This window comes from Trematomus bernacchii, unplaced genomic scaffold (genome assembly GCF_902827165.1).
Source record: "Trematomus bernacchii unplaced genomic scaffold, fTreBer1.1, whole genome shotgun sequence".
In the NCBI taxonomy this organism is placed as follows: Eukaryota; Metazoa; Chordata; class Actinopteri; order Perciformes; family Nototheniidae; genus Trematomus; species Trematomus bernacchii.
Window position 1 is genome coordinate 46246 of NW_022987744.1, and position 18481 is coordinate 64726.

The following is an 18481-nucleotide window of genomic DNA, read 5'->3' on the forward strand; positions in this document are numbered from 1 at the left end:
TAACATTGCTCTGTAACACTCAACACACGATCACATGATGTATGTAGAAGGTTCTTTTCAATGAGGAGTAAAACATAGAAGGAACACAATCTGAAGTTGACGCCATTTTATTAAACATTAAACAACACTTTGGGCCCTCAGCTAATTCAGACAGTATAATGAGATATGGCCCACAGATTAAACTTGTCATATATTGTACTACTTCAATATATATGTACAAATATATATCACGGTATTCATGTGTGCCCACCTTTCTTTCTATCTGCTCTCATTATAATCACTCTGAAGTTTCTGTTTGAAGGAATGAGCTGCTAACTCAATAAAGTAAACCCTCTGGAGAGCTGAGATGAAGGCTGTTGTGTTTCTTAAAGCATTTTCAAGAATCAACAATCATTGACCTTTTGATTCATCTGTCCAACTTATAACTGAACTGATGAGGAGAGATTCATCACCCAATGAAAGACTCTCTGGGGACACAGCCTTCAGAATAAAAGACTCTCTGGGGACACAGCCTTCAGAATAAAAGTCTCTCTGGGGACACAGCCTTCAGAATAAAAGACTCTCTGGGGACACAGCCTTCAGAATAAAAGACTCTCTGGGGACACAGCCTTCAGAATAAAAGACTCTCTGGGGACACAGCCTTCAGAATAAAAGCCTCTCTGATAAAAACACTTCTGACAGTAAAGACACAATCAGTGAGCCAGATTTAAAACACCAACCCTTAAACCCAGGACAGGAAGTGATCTCCTCCTACAGAGGACACAGAGACGCTGAGGAGACACCTGACCATAACCATATCCCAAACCCAGCGTAGAGAGGTTCAGTGAATGTGGTTCTGAAGGTGTGGAGGTGGGTCAGTGTGTCAGAGGAGACTCTGTAGAAGGAGAGAGAGCCAGCAGCATGATCCAGATACACTGCTACTCTACCAGAAGAGGAGGAGAAGAAGGGGGAGGAGGAGGAGGAGGAGGAGAGGGGTGTCTTTCTCTTATTGTGCATGACAGAGTAATCATAACCAGAGCACTCAAGACTCCAGGACTGATCATTCCCTCCAAACCTACAGTCATCTCTCTCTCCTCTCCTGCTGATTCCTCTGTAAGTCACTGATATAAAAACCTTTCCTCTCCACTCGACCTCCCAGTAACAGCGACCAGTCAGAGCTTCTCTACACATCAGCTGAGGCCAGTAGTCAAACCTCTCTGGATGATCAGGATATGGCTCCTCCTCTCTCACACGTGTCACCTTCCTGTTGTCCTCAGACAGTTTGAGGTTTCTGTTCACTGTGTTTGAGTCCAGGGTGAGTCCACAGGAATCTGATGAGAGACACAGACAGCAGTTTATCACCAGACTCACCTGAAGGCTTTACTCTCTGTTAGTGATCCTTTCTATAATAGCGCTATATAATTGTCAGTGGCGTAACAAGGTTGTGATTGGCCCCGGTGCAAATATTGTTTTGGGCCCCCCATCGCCCCCAAACATAAGCACACGCTGATGCACTCACACACGCACGGACATACACTCTCTTTTGTCCTTTCTCTTTTGAGCGCCGCTCTTCTGCTTTGGTTTGCTGTACATTATAAATGCAAGCTATTACATTTTTTATAATGCTGCCGAACTTGCTGCTGCTAGCTACAGTACAGACATTTTTGAACATTTTAAAGTAAAATGCTTCAATCTGGTGCACTTTGAGCAGAATTACTAGAGACTAGATCTAGGGGGTACAACTCTAAAACACCCATATGAAAAAGATCGGTTTACATTTTAACCTGTTACGCACCGCCCCCCCCGGTACCGGGCGGATAAACGCGTCATTTGCAGGAAACAACGTCTAAGGAATCTTAATATTTAATAAACTATGAATGTTTTATATCCATGTAACGGGAAGAAACTCAGCTAACTGATCTTTTAAAAAAAAAAACACAATGCTAACACTCAGCCTCTGAATTACCCACGTGCGAAAAATGTAACCTAAAACTGCACCTAAACTCACTCATAACTCCCTTATTACTTATCCTAGATGCACAGCCAACCCATCGATTAGCATCTCCTGGAGACACGGAATCTGTGTAAAAAACCTCAACACTCAGTGATAAACATTTGCGACGCTAAAAACGAAAGCGTACATCAGGAAATGTGGAGCTAGGTAGCTAGAAACGCTAACATGGCTTACCTTGGTCAAAACTGGTCTTCAATGGCATTAAAACGATAAAAAAACGATGCTGCAGTTAATCCATAGGTTAATCCAATGTGTCTGTGTCCTCTTTGAAATGATTTCTGATAATCCATAAGCAATAAAACTGCTTTTTCGTTTCCAAATGTCAGAGCTAGAGATAGGTCCACTCTGATGCTAAATTACATGCGCGAAGCCCCCACCTCTTCTCTTCACAACGTGTGCGTGTGGGGGCCTCCCCCTTCGATTCTATTGGCTCTAACGGTCAGAAAGAGGTGTCAACCATCAAAATCGACCAAGGGGGGCCAGAGATATGGAAAAAAAAACATTTTCACCCAAATCACCTCAGAGGTGGGGTGGTTTTGGCTAAACCTCTCTAAAAAGGTCAAATGTCACTTGTTTTGCATCAATCTTGATACAGGGTACTTATTATATGTTGTACTTTGGATTGCTAAAGCTTTTAGTCTACTAACCCATCATCCAAGGGTAGTTTTCACTATAAGTAAAAAAGAATTTTTGGACGGACACTATAATTTACAGTTTTTTACAATGTAAAATCTGAATTTTCTTTAAAATAAAAAACATCTATATTGATTCTGACACTTCTACATCCAACTCACAGATGTAACCTTGCTTTGATAAAATAAAGTATTCATATAACCCTTTTAGAAGTTAAGTTGTAGTCATTTGTTTTGGGCATGTCATTTTCGAGCCTGAAACATGAAAAACAGGCTTGGTGCTTAACAGGTTAATAATCAAATAAAGTATGTGAACATAACCAATAACAAATAAATGTTAAATAAATAAATATTATTTTTATTGTTATTTTGTTGTTGTTGTTCATTCATATCTTATTTTACCTTGTTAACATTTATTTAGTAATGCACTTTTTTAGATAACTTAGACTAAAGTTAACTATCTAAACACTCAAGAGTCCTTTACCTCACTGAGCTGTAGTTATCAGCCTCTCAGTCTGTCAGGAGAGAGCTCCCCTCTGTGAGCTGCGGGCGCCAGATAAGCCAACATCCCCCACTTTCATCACTTACAGCGCCCATCGTACAGGACAAATGAAAAGTGTAACCGGGGTGAACAGGGTGTTACATTTACTTAACCTGTTAAGCCCTGAGCCTGTTTTTCAGGTCTCAGGCTCGAAAATGACATTCCCAGAACAAATGACCATATCTTCCCTTCTAAAAGGGTTAAATTAATAATCTTTTTTCTCAAAGTAATGATAAACCTGTGAGTTGGATGTAGAAAAGTCAGAATCAATATAGATGTTTTTTCCAGGTCCAAACATTATTTTTTACTCATAGTGAAAACTACCCTTGGATGATGGGTTAGTAGACTAAAAGCTTTAGGAATCCAAAGTACAACATATAATAAGTACCCTGTATCAAGATTGATGCAAAACAAGTGACATTTGACCTTTTTAGAGAGGTTTAGCAAAAACAACTCCACCTCTGAGGTGATTTGGGTGAAAATGGGGGTTTTACCGTTTCTCTGGAACCCATTGGTCGATTTTGGTGATTGACATCTCTTTCTGACCGTTACAGCCAATAGAATCGAAGGGGAATTTCCCCACACACACACATGGTAAAAAAAAAAGGTGGGGGCTTCGCGCGTGGAGTTTTGCATCAGAGCGAACCTATCTCTCGCTCTGACATCTAGAAACGGAAAAGTAGTCTTATTGCTCATGGATTATCAGAAATCATTTCAAAGGGACACAGACACATTGGATTAACCTATGGATTAACTTCAGCAGCGTTTTTATCGTATGCCATTGAAGACCACTTTTGACCAGACAACGACACAGGTAAGCCATGTTAGCGGTTTTAGCTACCTAGCGCCACATGTTTTGATGTCTGTTTTTGTTTATAAAGTCACGAGTTATTATCATAGAGTAATAATGTATGTACCCATCGATTCTGTGTCATCTCACGATCAGATCGATGGGTTGGATGTGCAGAAAAGATAAATAATAAGGTTTTATGAGTGAGTTTCCGTGCAGTAATCTGTTAGCATTTTTTGCTCGTTGCCAATTCAGAGGCTCAGCGTTAGCATTGTGAGATTTTAAAAAAAGAAATTAAAAAAAAGATCAGTTAGATGAGTTTCTTGCCGTTACATGGATATAAAACATTCATAGTTTATTAAATGAACATGCCCTCAGACACTGTTTCCTGCAAGATGTTGCGGGAGGGCCCCGGTACCGGGGTCTCTCGGGCTTAACAGGTTAATTATGAATGTTGTTACATCAAGGCCGAAAATTAGGATGAGCACCAACGGTCAAAAATGTTTTTCCCCCTCCCAGAGCTACCAGCACAGCGCCCCCCAGATCTGGCGCCCTAGGCGAACATCTATAACGCCAATGCTAAGGACCGGCCCTGCATGAAAGGGAGCAAGGTCATTGGACAGACAAATTACTAATTAATTTAGGTTGCTTGGTTACTTTGAAGACTGCGTGAACCGGTCAATGCCATTGGGGCCCGCAAAAATCTTTTTTCTTTTGCATGGGCCCCTGGCCGGCAGTGGGCCCCCAATTTGCTGCCCGAGGCAAGACATTAGCTTAAAGTTGTCAGTCATGTTCTAATGAATAAATAGCACCTCCATCATCTTTGTCTTTAGAGAGAAGCTGACTGATCCACACTTACACTTCCTCAGACCTGGTTTTAACCTCTGCTCTCCACCATGGTCCAGCCTGGAGGAAGAAACACAGTCAGGATGATGTTCTATCCAACATGAGTCCTAGCTGCTGGTACCTCGTGGAACAGAGTTTACTTTCTTAGAGCAAGCTTTTTTATTCTAATTTACTTTTTATTGGCATTTAGTGTCAAACATTGTCACAGCATATTGTACATTGCATCTTTACATGAAGGACATACATCTGTTCATAGCTCTTTTCAGCAATATACACATGATGACACAAAAAACACAGAGGAGATATTTGATACCTGGACAGTCCCAGAATACATGGAAGTGGTTTGCATTCTGGTCACCACAGTTCCTCCAACATATAGGGGGGGTCCTATCATAGTGGGACTTCTGAGAGGGCGGAATATAATATCCTATCAGGTTCTTCCAGGTATATTCCCTCCAGTTCTCCAGCTGGTACATTTCCATTGATATCTCCACATTGTTACCCATTCTTCCCCAGATATATGTATCCCTCCTTCCTGCTCCATCTTCTTTATTATGTAAGTGAGTGTTTTTTAAGGTTTGTCAATCCTTTGTATACACATGATACGGTTCTACCGTTAACATCTGCGTTATATGCTTTCCTAAACATTTCTATCAAACCTACACTTGCCTCTGACACTTTTTCCACTTTCAAATGAACATAATGCCGTACCTGAAGATATCCATAAAAGTCCTGTTTCTCCAAAGTGTATTTCTCTTTGAGGGTATCCAAACTGAGCAATGCTCCCCCTTTCATCAGCTTGCACAGAGCTGTTAGACCTTTTAGAGCCCAGTCCCTAAATCTAGTATCCAATCTGTTAGGCATGAAATCTGAGTCATATGCACACCATTTGAGAAAGAAACTTTTCCCAGTATAGTTCCAATATAGTTCCGAAGATTTGCGTTCACACCAAAAAAATCCGGAACTAGAATTGATGGCGCATTTCCACTACACAGCCCCGCTCGGTATGGCTAGGCCTCGTTAGGACTGGCTCACTTTATGGCGCATTTCCATTACAGTTTAGGAACTGGGGTAGTAACTATAGTAACGCAGTGTAGGCGGAGCCGTGACGTCATCTTCAATGAGAACCACAGAAAAACAACACAGCCGTTAGCTGTTAGCACTCAGAGCTCACAGCTCCTCATATCTGTTCAGAAACTAGACAAAAGTTAAACAAGTACAAACCACAGACTGCCTGTGTCATGGTGAATACAGTCGCTGCTTTATTTATGTCTGTAGGCCGTTGTTGTGAGTGTGGACGGTCGGAGCATATACAACGTTAGCTTAGCCGATCTCCATTTAGACAACACGCATTTTAAAAGGTTTTTCGCCTGCCGTCTGTCTGCAAACTTGTCAAAGCATTAATTCATGGTTTTTACTAACCGGTATCAGTATGTTGTTACTTCGGCATCATTTTGAAACGTGTATTACAATTAAATCACGGTCAAATATGTTCATCTTGTTGTAGTTGTAGCCCCCTTGCCAGCGATTCTCTCTCTAGTTTAGCATACTCAGCCCGACTCAGCCTGGTTGTCTCTGGCCCTAGAACCACGATTTTATGGGGCCAGAAAAACTGTGAATTAGGACCCGCCAGCCGGTACTAGGTCAAGTGGAAACGCAACCAAAAACGGGCCGCTGACGTCACAGCTCTCTTAAACGGGGCTCCGCGCTGCAGTGGAAACGCGCCATTAGTTAATGAGAACCTTTTCACCCCCTTTTCAGTCCCTGCTAGAGAGCAGGTACTTTCATGGGAGAAAAAGGTTCCCATTTCTGATTGGCTGAGCGGATTGCAAACCACGCCCCGTAAAACTCCCAAAAAGTTTTGTGAAGCCGCCATTTTATTCTCCTCGCATTAGCATTATTAGCATTAGCATTAGCCCAGCGCACAAACGGAGAGAGACTAACTTATGGCAACACAAAAGAAAACATGGGAGCGGTGGAGATGAGGAGGTGTCGGCGTTTCTGGCGATTTACTCGGAAGGCAGCAGCTTCTACTGAAGCCAGTCCCCAACTCCGGGGATTTCCGGCCGGGGACTTCGGGTGGCAGTATACGCCGTGAAGTTGTTTGCGGCCTGCCAGTAAACCCAAAGCAGAAGAAGAAGAAGTGACGTCAGCGGCTTCATTTGCCTAATCCTCCCTCAGGGACTTATTCCGGTGTGAACGCGATCTGCTTTAGTTCATCAGAACTAAAGAGTTCTGATGTACTAAGTTCTGATGAACTAAGTACGGCAAAGTACTTGGTGTGAAAGCACCTATTCTCCAATTTGTATTCTTTTATAATAGTTTTCCACATTTTAAGAGAACATTTCACCCATGGATTTTCAATAATGTTTATGAAATTGTGTAGGTTATTGTCAGCTATAATTGCCTGTATGGGAGTACACCTTCTGTTCTATATGTTTCCATTGAGCATCATATGCTGGGTTACTCCAGCATATCATTGTTCTTATCTGTGTTGTGAAATAGTAATCTCTGAGAGAGGGTAAACCCCATCCCCCTTCTTCTTTGGCCAGGTGTAAAGGTTTGAGACGAACCCTCACTCTTTTACCTTGCCATATATATCTTGATATCATTTGATCTCATTCATTAAATTGACTTTGGTTGATCTCTATAGGTAGGGTTTGGAATAGATATAATAATCTAGGTAGTATATATTTTTTAACCCATTCAATTCTTGAAGAAATATTAAAGAAAGGAATTAGGTTCCATCTTGCTATATCTTCCTTCATTATGTTCTCTACAGGTAGGAAATTGCATTTGAATAATGTTGAAAGATCTTTAGGGATGTTAATGCCCAAATACTTGATGGATTTTGTGTGCCATATCAATGGGTATGTATTCCTAATGTCTTCAGGTGGATGGGACTTGTCTCCTGAAGGAAGTTTCTCCCTGATATTCCTCCCTCGCTCCTCTCCTCCCAGCGTCTCCCAGGCAGACAGCTGCTCAGCCTCTCTCTCGGTGTGATCACGGTGACAGCAGTCCTCTGTCCTTCACGTCTCAGGATGCTTCCACAGCAGTCTGGTACAGCAGTCCTGGCTTGTGTATAATATCGTCTTTAGTTGAGTATCGGAGAAACTTGATAGTTATTGACGCGGCTTGTCCTCCCTCTCTCCGGAGGCCCTCGCGACGAGCGCCCGGTGCGCTCTTTCAATGCCGAGCTCCGTGGTGGGGGGGATCTCAAGTGCCTCTTGTAGTAAACTCTTCACCAAGTCAACCATAGATGACCCCTCCGCTCCCTCTGGGACATTATAAATCCTTATATTCTCCCGTCAGGATCTTCCTTCTTCGTCAGTCAGTTTATTTTCTTGCTGATTCATTACCTTTATCATCCTGCTCAGCACCTTCCACATTTTCAATTCTCATTTCTGCCTCCTCTATTTTAACGTTGACGTTGGTAAGCTCGGATTTCATTTAGTTTATTTGTTGTTTTGTGTCTTTGCGGAAGTCCCGTATCTCCTCCAGAACTTTGGCTAAGCTAGCCACGTGCGGCTCTGCGCTAGCTTCATCATCATCGACCTGTGCAGGCGAGTTGTTCGTTGTATTTTCTTTGTTGGTAGACTCTGAGCCAATGTTTTTCTTTTGTCCATCCTTTCTTCCCATCTTCGCCCCGTTAACTATTTCTAATTTTAAAGATACATTTCTTATTTGGCAATTAAACGAGGCAAAATTAATCTCTTACCGGGGGAGAAGCTGCCATTCGGTATGGTGACGTCACCGGAACCATGACCATCATTTTCAAGTCAATAAAAACATCTGAATTCATATCAGGAGTCAAGTAGTTAGTTTGTTTATCATGTAGCCGTGTAATAAGCGTGATGATGTGCAGCAAGGCATCCCGTACACATTCAACTGCTAACAGCTACCTGCTAAAGGCTAACTGCTAACAGCTACCTGCTTACAGTCAACGGCTAACGGCTAACAGCTAACGGCTTAGTTTACCAGCTCTCCTCCTGCTGATATCAACATGAATGTGATGTTCATGATGGCATTATGAGGAGAAAAAAGGATGCTCACCTGGACGTGTCGATCATAAGTTTACGTAATAAAGAATCACAAAAAGTCAATCTCGGTTTCCCATCAGCGACTAGGTAATATGCTGATCATCGGCCAAAGCAGGCCAGTAAATAATCAAGATACAATTATAACACATAACTGGCAGATTGTGTTGTAAACCTGTAACCTCTGAACAGAACCTCTGAGTCCTGCTGTGAGTTTAGCTCTGTTAGCCGTTAGCCGAACACAGTCAGAACTATCCAAACTGAACCGCTGGTGATCACTTGCGTCCGTTATAGAGTAGAGTGGACTCAGCCGTCAATGAGGGTGTAAAAACTCAATGAAATATAATTTAAATATTTGTGTCATAAATGAGAAGAAGAACAGGACATTTGAGATATTGGAGACACGTTCAGTCTGTCTGTCCATACCTGAGTGTCTCCAGTCTCCAGAGTGGATCCTCACGTCCAGCAGACAGCAGCTTCTCTCCTGAGTCTCCTGGATGATTGTAGCTCAGGTCCAGCTCTCTCAGATGGGAGGGGTTGGAGCTCAGAGCTGAAGCCAGAGAGACACAGCCTTCCTCTGTAACCATACAGCCTGAGAGACTGGAACCAGGGAATACAGTAAACTCAGTGTTTTGATTATGTCAGCATGGAGATACAGATGTTGACCAACTTTATTAACGTGAACCTGAAGCTGGAAGAGCAGGTTTTAAATTAAAACTATCAACAACAAAAAAACCTGTGCTCTGACCTGAGAGTCTCCAGTTCACAGTGAGGACTCTCCAGTCCAGCAGACAGCCGCTTCACTCCTGAATCCTGCAGGTCGTTGTTACTCAGGTCCAGCTCTCTCAGACTAGAGGACTGGGAGCTGAGGACTGAGGACAGAGCTTCACAGCTTCTCTCTGACAGCTTACAGCCACTCAGCCTGGGGAAGGATTAGCAATGAACACAATTTATTTTATTTATCATTTTAAAACTGATCAATGTTGTTTGTATCTCCACTTACAGAGCTTTCCTGGAGGCTTTGACCACTGGCAGCAGCCTCTGAAGAGCCTCCTCTGAAGCAGAGTATTTCTTCAGGTCAAAGACGTCCAGATGTTTTCCTGATGACAGTAAGATGAAGACCAGAGCTGACCACTGAGCAGGAGACAGTTTATCTGTGGAGAGACTTCCTGAACTCAGGTACTGTTGGATCTGCTCCTCTAGAGAACTATCATTCAGTTCATTCAGACAGTGGAACAGGTTGATGCTTCTCTCCGGAGACGGGTTCTTTCTTATCTTCTTCTTGATGTACTCAACTGTTTGCTGATTGATCTCTGAGTTACTTCCTGTTTCTTTCAGCAGGCCATGTAGGAGTTTCTGATTGGTCTGCAGTGAAAGACCCAGGAGGAAGCGAAGGAACAAGTCCAGGTGTCCGTTTGGACTCTGTAAGGCCTGGTCCACAGCACTCCGGTAGAGATGTTTAAGTTGAGGCTTGTCTCTGAACACTTTAGGCAGCCAGGAGGTTGTTGGTTCTTCTGCCAGCAGGTTGACTCCAGAGTTGATGAAGGTCAGATGGACATGAAGAGCAGCCAGAAACTCCTGAACGCTCAGATGGACGAAGCAGAACACCGTGTCCTTGTACAGTTCACTCTCCTCTCTAAAGACCTGTGTGAACACTCCTGAGTACACTGAGGCTTCTGTGATATCGATGCCACAGTCTGTCAGGTCGTGATCATAGAAGATCAGGTTGCCTTTCTGCAGCTGCTCAAAAGCCAGTTTTCCCAGAGCCTCCATCATCTTCCTGGTCTCTGGACTCCAGTGGGGATCTGTCTCCCTTTTTCCATGATACTTGACGTTCTTCATTTTGGACTGAATCACCATGAAGTGGATGTACATCTCAATCAGGGTCTTGGGCAGTTCTCCTCCCTCTCTGGTTTTCAACACTTTCTCCAGAACTGAAGCAGAGATCCAGCAGAAGACTGGGATGTGGCACATGATGTGGAGGCTTCGTGAGGTCTTGATGTGGGAGATGATGGTGCTGGCCTGATCCTGATCTCTGAATCTCTTCCTGAAGTAATCCTCCTTCTGTGGGTCAGTGAACCCTCGGACCTCTGTCACCATGTCGACACACTCAGGAGGGATCTGATTGGCTGCTGCAGGTCGTGTGGTTATCCAGAGGCGAGCAGAGGGAAGCAGCTTCCCCCTGATGAGGTTTGTCAGCAGCACATCAACTGAGGTGGACTCTGTAACATCAGTCAGTATCTCAGTGTTGTGGAAGTCCAGAGGAAGTCGACACTCATCCAGACCGTCAAAGATGAACACAACCGGGAACTGATCAAACCTGCAGATTCCTGCGTCTCTGGTTTCAGTGAAGAAGTGATGAATAAGTTCCACCAAGCTGTACTTGTTCTCTCTCACCACATTCAGCTCTCTGAAAGGTAATGGAAATGTGAACTGGATGTCCTGGTTGGCTTTGCCTTCAGCCCAGTCCAGAGTGAACTTCTGTGTTAAGACTGTTTTCCCGATGCCAGCCACTCCCTTTGTCATCACTCTGATTGGTGCATCTCTTCCAGGTGAGGCTTTAAAGATGTCTTCTTGTCTGATGGTTGTGTCTGGTCTGTCTGGTTTCCTGGATGCTGTTTCAATCTGTCTGATCTCATGTTCTTCAGCTGTAGTTTCTCCCATGGTGATGTGGATCTCTGTGTAGATTTCATTTAGAGGTCTTGAATTACCCGTGTTTATGATTTTCTCAATTTTTTTCTTCAGGTTGAATTTGAGGTTCCCTTGGCACTGAGTGAGAATCTCTGAATGAAGAAAAAAATAATCCCTCAACTGAGACAATGATACTTTCCACATAAAATAACCATCACAAGTTTGGTTCCTAATTTTACACATTTCTGACAAGACGGTAGATTATTTTCCTTGGATCAAGACGCCGTATCTTGTTGCTTTCCAAAAATGTTTCTTTGAAAAAAAATATTTTCGAAACCAGAATGAACAATCTGAATAAACAACCAGAATGAACAACCAGAATGAACAACCAGAGAACCATGGCCCTAAACCTGACGACTCTTATTCCTGCTGCTGGAAGACGAGGCACGACCCTGGCAGATCGACCTCTGAGGATGTGGACTCAGCTCTCACTCCAGTTATATAGGAAGTGGATTGCTCTTAGTAATTGTCCCAATAATGCGTAATTCTGCAATAGCCTACTATCATCTCCATGAACCTCAAAGATGACCTGTATAACTCTGGAAAAGCAGAGAGTCTAATCCCTATCCAGGAGTTTCTTTCCAGAGCCGGTTCAATGTGTAGAGGTGAGCCCAACTTTGTCTAGTTGGTCCTGCTCCACCTCCCACACCAACACCGGATCCTCCCCAGCAGAGGGGTGTCGGTTGTTTGAAGTTTGTATACCATGTTCCTCTCCTTCACCTACAACCCAACTGGCATTGATTGGACCCTTAGACCCAGTGGTGTGTAGACCCCGGTGCCTGGCTGCAGGATGAGGACCTGGTCTGCCTAATAGGGTTGCTTTTTTTGTAAGTAGCTGATCTAAAAAGTGACCCTGCCAGAAACTATTGACCCTGACCACTGAGCTTTCAGGGTCATGGGGGTACCTAATCCCTGACACCATATACAGGTGGTGTTTCTCTGTGTTGTATATCAGGAGGACACATCCAATTCATGTTATCATTGTGATTTACCTGACCTCAGGTTCCCTATTTGTAAAACTATTTGTTAACTAATGACTTACCTGTCGGTTCTGATGTGATTTCTGATAATTTCTCCTGCAGAAGATTCTGATTCATCTCCTTCAAAACGTTTCTGGTCACTTTAATAGTGTTAATGCAGTAGTTCAGAAACATATGGTCCACAGTTTGTGTCCGACATGCATCCTCTAGTCGACTCTTTGGGATTCCTTCAAATCCTAGGACCTTCTGCTGCAGGTGCCACTTGAATTCTTCAAAGTCCTCTTTCCCCAATTGTTCTAAAGTACTGAAGATGATCTTTTTCAGTGTCGCCATATGTTCTCCCTGCAGAGATCCAAAAGATACCAACAGAAAATATTATATAATCTTACATCTGAAATAACATGGGTTTATGCAAAAAAATACTTGCTTTGTCTTCCAAAGGTCCAGGTCCAGGTCCAGCTTCAGGTCCAGGTCCAGGTCCAGCTTCAGGTCCAGGTCCAGGTCCAGCTTCAGGTCCAGGTCCAGGTCCAGGTCCAGGTCCAGGTCCAGGTTCAGCAGGTTCAGGTCTAGCTTCAGGTCCAGGTCCAGGAGAGTGTGTGTCCTCTGGGCTGGAACACAACACAGAGCTTTGAGTGAAGTGCTGAGCTGTGACATGGAGAAGAGTCATGGACAGTTGGAGATCTCACCTCTGAGCTTTAGTCTGGCTGTCATGTTCCCCACACAGAGAGGGGGGGGCTCCCTCCTCTCTGTCCTCACACTGATCCATAGCAGAGCCTCCACCTTCACACAAACACAACAACATGCTCATCACAACAAGAACATCACAGGACACATTAGTGCCCCTCCTCTCAGATGTCCCACAGCCCCAGGCCCACACAGAAACTCAGTCTGTTGACCCCTAAATATGATTTTGTGATTGTCAAGACTTATTACAGCACACCCAGAAGTCACCACATTTCTCAGTTTTAAACATGTGGTTAACTTTGTTCATTGAAACAAAACTAAACACACACGCATCAAAACCACTTGGTTATGTTTAGAAAAAAAGATAACGGATTTGCCTAAAATGTGTACGTTTGTTACTCTATGCGTTCAAACTTTAATCAAAGCTTCACGCAGCGTTGAACGGGCCCTCACCCTTCTTTTTGTAAAGCGTCTTCAGCTCAATGTGTGTACCACATTTCAATCAATCAGACTTTTGGTGCGAGTTGTGTGGCCTTTCAAACATTCTACCTTGGTGGCGCTAGAGAGCCTGCTGGTCATGTCAGAATGCATTCACTAGAGGACCTCAGAACGTTTACCATTCCTGACGTCTGTGCAATGTTTTACAAATCTCTGAGCATGATGAGTACCTCAATAACTGGCTTTACCTGCAGGGACTGGCAGCAACATTAAGAGATCTACGGATACATCTCTCAAGACCAGTGGCAAACCGTGTCTATCACGGCGTTATAATGTCCATCTTTTCACTGAATTGTCGTATTGAAAAGGGTACTCACAACAATTCCGCAACAACTTCATCTGGAACCGAGGGAAACTCTGAAAGAATACGCCCATTGGCTACAAATGAATATATGATTGGTTGATCAAACTGTCAGTCCAAACGTACGCTCTCATTCAGTGCAACGGCCAGGGCATTCTATCAAGGATATAGAATACCTTGGTTGAAGGATATTCTACCCAGAGACCCAGAACAAGATCTGATTGGTTGCTTTCTTTTCTAACACAAAACCACTGAAATGCGTAGTGCATGGTCCGAGAAGGACAAACAAATCAACGTAACACTGTAATATTACAGATCAACAACACAGATACGATTCTCATTTATTCATTTTATATACATTTTATTACATTTTATTTATATAATTAAATCGATTTTTTGTTTGTTTTATCTGAGTGTTCCAGCGTATTCTCTGAATACCTTGAAGGCCCTGACCAAGGGCGCCGGAAGTGGGGGGGCCAGGGGGCCATTGGCCCCCCCACTTTTCAGCCCTGCCCCACATTTTCGCAGCGGCCGATGCCGTGGAACACTGTACAAATCCCGTTTCAATAATTCCCCTCTACTCTAAAGTCGCATCTAAAACGCGATCTGATATAGCTGTGTATATTTTGTTATGTTTGATTGTTTTATTCAATCTCATTAGCTACAGGCATTTTTGAAGCTTGTAAAGCTCTCACTCGCCACTCTGCTGTTCCACAGCGCCGCTTCCCCTCCCTCCGCTGAAATTATGAATGTAAGGCGTATAGTAATCATAGATAACACGGCAGGGTCCGTTACAGTTTGTTTTTATCTGATTTCAAATAAACAAAGTCTTGGCTTTCAGAATATTAAACTTGTTTTGGCAAATTCAGATGATAAATACAACTTTGAAGCTTGTAACGGCATAATTACAAGCAACGGAGTAACTTTACGTCACTGCAGGCATAACAGCCGGTGTTTCTCGTGAGTGTTTTCCCCGGGAAACAAACACAATACACACAAACGCAAAAATACACAAACACACACGTATACACACACACACTCGCGGGCTTCCCCTATCTTCCCTTCATACTATTTTGATCATTTGCTCCGCTAATAATCAATCAGATCGATCCAGAGAAGAGGAAACTTTAAAGGCCTTTTTCTCAAAATGATGACTCTGTAACAGTCATTATATAATGTGACATATTTTGCTTAATATTTGGAGTAGCCTACAACAACAATCCTGATATCATTAGAAAGTTATGAATCTCCTCTTTCCAACAGTGTATACAACTCAAAATGTGTCTTCGGGTCAATGCGACTGATTTCGATGGAGCAGGTCACTTTGCATTAGGTAAAATAAAGCAGGCAGACATAACAGGAAGAATATGTACATTTTAACCCAATCAAATAGGACATTGTCACACCATTCAAATGTATCCATGTAAATTACAACCAATAAAAAAGCTTAGATTTGTTTATTCGTTACGTTGTTTACTTTATTTGTTACTGTGTGTGTCAGTCAGCCGTTAACCTAGATAGAAAAAATATATACACTTGCAAACACGTCAGAAGAACCAGCGCAGAAGAAAACTGCAGTCAATCTAAACTTAAATTAACAACTGGAAGGTCACATCCCTGACATCCACGTCTCCGGAGCCTGGACCTTCATCAATCATAGAACCAGCGAAGCCAGATGAACCCAAAAGCAGCAGCTCTGCGGCCGCAGAGACTGTCAAAACCACCGCCACCGCCGTCGTTGAATCGAAACAGGCTGGTTCCGACTGCATGGAGGTTTGTTGTCGGGACATTGAGACGGGTAAAGCTGCAGCTAACTGACCGCTAGATTATTTGGGCAAAGAGAAAGGTACTTCAACGCAGAATGGTACAAAAACAGAGAGTGGTTAATTCTTTGCAAAACCACTGAACGGACCTTCTGTGAAATATGCAGATTTGCTGTCAAACGGCTTGTAACTTTCTCAAAATGTGGAGATGATAGCTTTGTTAATATCGGAGTTAATAACTGGAAAAAGTGCCCAAGCCTCCTGGACAGCCACGAAAAGTCTCATTTCCACAGAGAGTGTATTAAAGTGCGCTTTCTTCAGTCAAACACCAGTCAACATACAGCTTGTCAAACAACAGCGTATTGAGCAGGGAAAAAGAAGAGATGGAATGATGGAGCAACTGTGCTGTCTGCAGTTTCTAACCCGACAGGGCCTAGCAATCAGGGGCATAATCAGGGCGGATAAGGAGAGCAATTTCCAAAAGAACTCGGAGCTGAGAAAAACCCCACTCTGAAGAGCTTCATGCTCACCGGGAAATATGCATCAAGAGACAATTAATGAACTTATAAATCTAATGTATCGGGAGTCTCTCACCACTATATTAACTGAAATTTAAAAGCAATGCAAAACATGCAGTTATTGTGCTTCCAGCAAACATCCACTGATAAACTGCGATGTTAACAACCTCATGATAACCTCATATTTTTTTAACTTAGGATCTACCTGTGTTTAGTCTAGAAAAAGGTAAATGTGTGCATTTTATTATAAAGTTGTGTATATTTACAGACTGTTGCAAAAACTAAGAAACTTATAAACATCAGGTTTAAAACTAAAAGAGCTTTACAAAAAAGTAACACAATTAGAGATGTTTGGAGTTTTATTTTAGTTATTAATTTACATTTTTTGTCAAAGAGATGCTGATTTGATACCGTTGATACAGTTACGGCATTTCCTGTTTCTGCCAGAGAGAGGGGAGTTTGTCCCAAAGCTTGCCGCTGTGTTTACTCCCTCCATCTGACAGGAGGGAGCCTCATGTGTCACTCCACAGAGTTCACTCCGTCACGGAGGGGGAGTGTGTAGGGGTAGGGTGTAGAGCGTGGTTTGGGATTGGGCCATACACACACACTTTTTTGGCCCCCCCACTTCTAAAATGAATCCGGCGTGCCTGGCCCTGACGGTTCGCCACTGCTCAAGACCCATATGAAACAGTACTGTATATATTTCAACAGTCAAAAAACCATTAGAATATGACCACAACCAACAACATAGCAAAGCCAATAACAAATAATTTAAACTTGTTTATTTAACGATTAGTTTATTTAAAGTTGTGAGTGTGTTTGGGCTCCTGAATCTCAGAGCCTCTCTCTCTCTCTCTCTCTCTCTCTCTCTCTCTCTCCTTACTAATCACTCTCGTTTTAAAACTGTATGTTTGGTTTTCTGTCCTATAGTATTTCATATCTGTTATTATTTATTCTGTAATTGTTGTATTACTATAATAATTATATAAAAGTGTACCTTGGAAATACTTGTTTACCTAAATGGTGACCAAACCACTGATAACTGAGCCTCTCAGTCTGACAGGACACACACACACACACACACACACACACCCACACACACACACACACACACACACACACACACACACACACACACACACACACACACACACACACACACACACACACAGGTCCTTTTAAATCCAGGCTGAAGACTATCCCTTTAATTGAACTATTCATATCTCACACTGCACTGTAACTGTTATTCATGTATTTGACTGTTTTTAAATGCTATTTTATAATGTGTTTCCACTGCACTATTTCTTAATGCTCTTAATGTCTTTCATTTTAGTAACAGACTCCTGTGGGAGGGTCCTCACCTGCTGAGCTCTCTTCAGGTCCACAGAAACACGGCTGATCTCGTCCTCCTCAGTCCTGGTTCTGCCTGCTATTCCCTTATATCTCCTTTTATTCAACAGTTTGAACACCAACTGTCACATGTGACTTCCGTGAAAGAGGAACTCTGTACTTCTGCTCTGAGTTGCAGAGGGGGGAAGGGGGCGGAGTTTGAAGTGCTGCAATAGTTTTCCACTCAGGAGGAACTTGTAAAGAAAGACAAACGTATGATATGAGAATGATGTCTGTCTTTGTGTTTAGCACATTATATCTGTTTTGTTCACCCACATGCCTTTGCTGATAAATACTCTGTTTCTAAACTGAGTTGTTCTCAGGATTGCAAAGATTCACTTCAGAGTGACTGAGCCCAGTCAGTGTGAAAAGTTCCACTTTTGTGGAATTAGCTTCCAGTGTGTGTTCGGGCGGCCGACAGCCTATCCGCTTTAAGAGTACGCTTACGACCTTCCTTTTGATAAAGCTTATAGCTGATATAATAATCTAATAAGAGTGCATTGACGTAGATACGCTGTGCATCTTCACCTACATTTTGGTTCTTGCTCTTTCACTGAAATCCTAAAAATGTGGATCTTATATTGAAAAATAAGGTTATTACTACTACTCATTCTTCTAAATCTTTTCTCTCACTACTTCTCATACTCTCTACTCCTGTAATCGATTCTTTCTATCCTCTCTTTATCTAAAACCTTTTCCCTCTCTAACCTCTCCAGGTTTTATTAGAGGGAAACAGGTTTGCAGAGAAGCTTATCCAGGCAGGGGAGTGTTATGTCGTAGACACAGCGTACCTCCCTATCTCTCACCAATTTCCAACT

General features: G+C 42.8%; 2 protein-coding genes across 2 annotated transcripts in view; both read right to left on the bottom strand.

The window, feature by feature from the left end:
• The window catches only part of LOC117496415 (NLR family CARD domain-containing protein 3-like), a 49698-nt gene extending 31924 nt beyond the window's left edge, over positions 1-17774 (bottom strand). Inside the window, exon 1 of the mRNA XM_034148077.1 lies at positions 17636-17774. The gene's annotated coding sequence lies outside the window, so the exon portion shown is untranslated. The remainder of the gene's footprint in view (positions 1-17635) is intronic.
• Positions 584-12858, bottom strand: LOC117496413 (NLR family CARD domain-containing protein 3-like). Its single transcript, XM_034148075.1, has 6 exons — positions 12573-12858; positions 9843-11622; positions 9588-9761; positions 9266-9439; positions 4816-4862; positions 584-1310 (listed from the first exon to the last, which is right to left on the bottom strand). Exons 1-6 carry the CDS (start codon positions 12841-12843, stop codon positions 751-753), a joined length of 3006 nt encoding a protein of 1001 aa, XP_034003966.1. The 5' UTR covers positions 12844-12858; the 3' UTR covers positions 584-750.
• Positions 17775-18481: the final 707 nt, after the last annotated feature.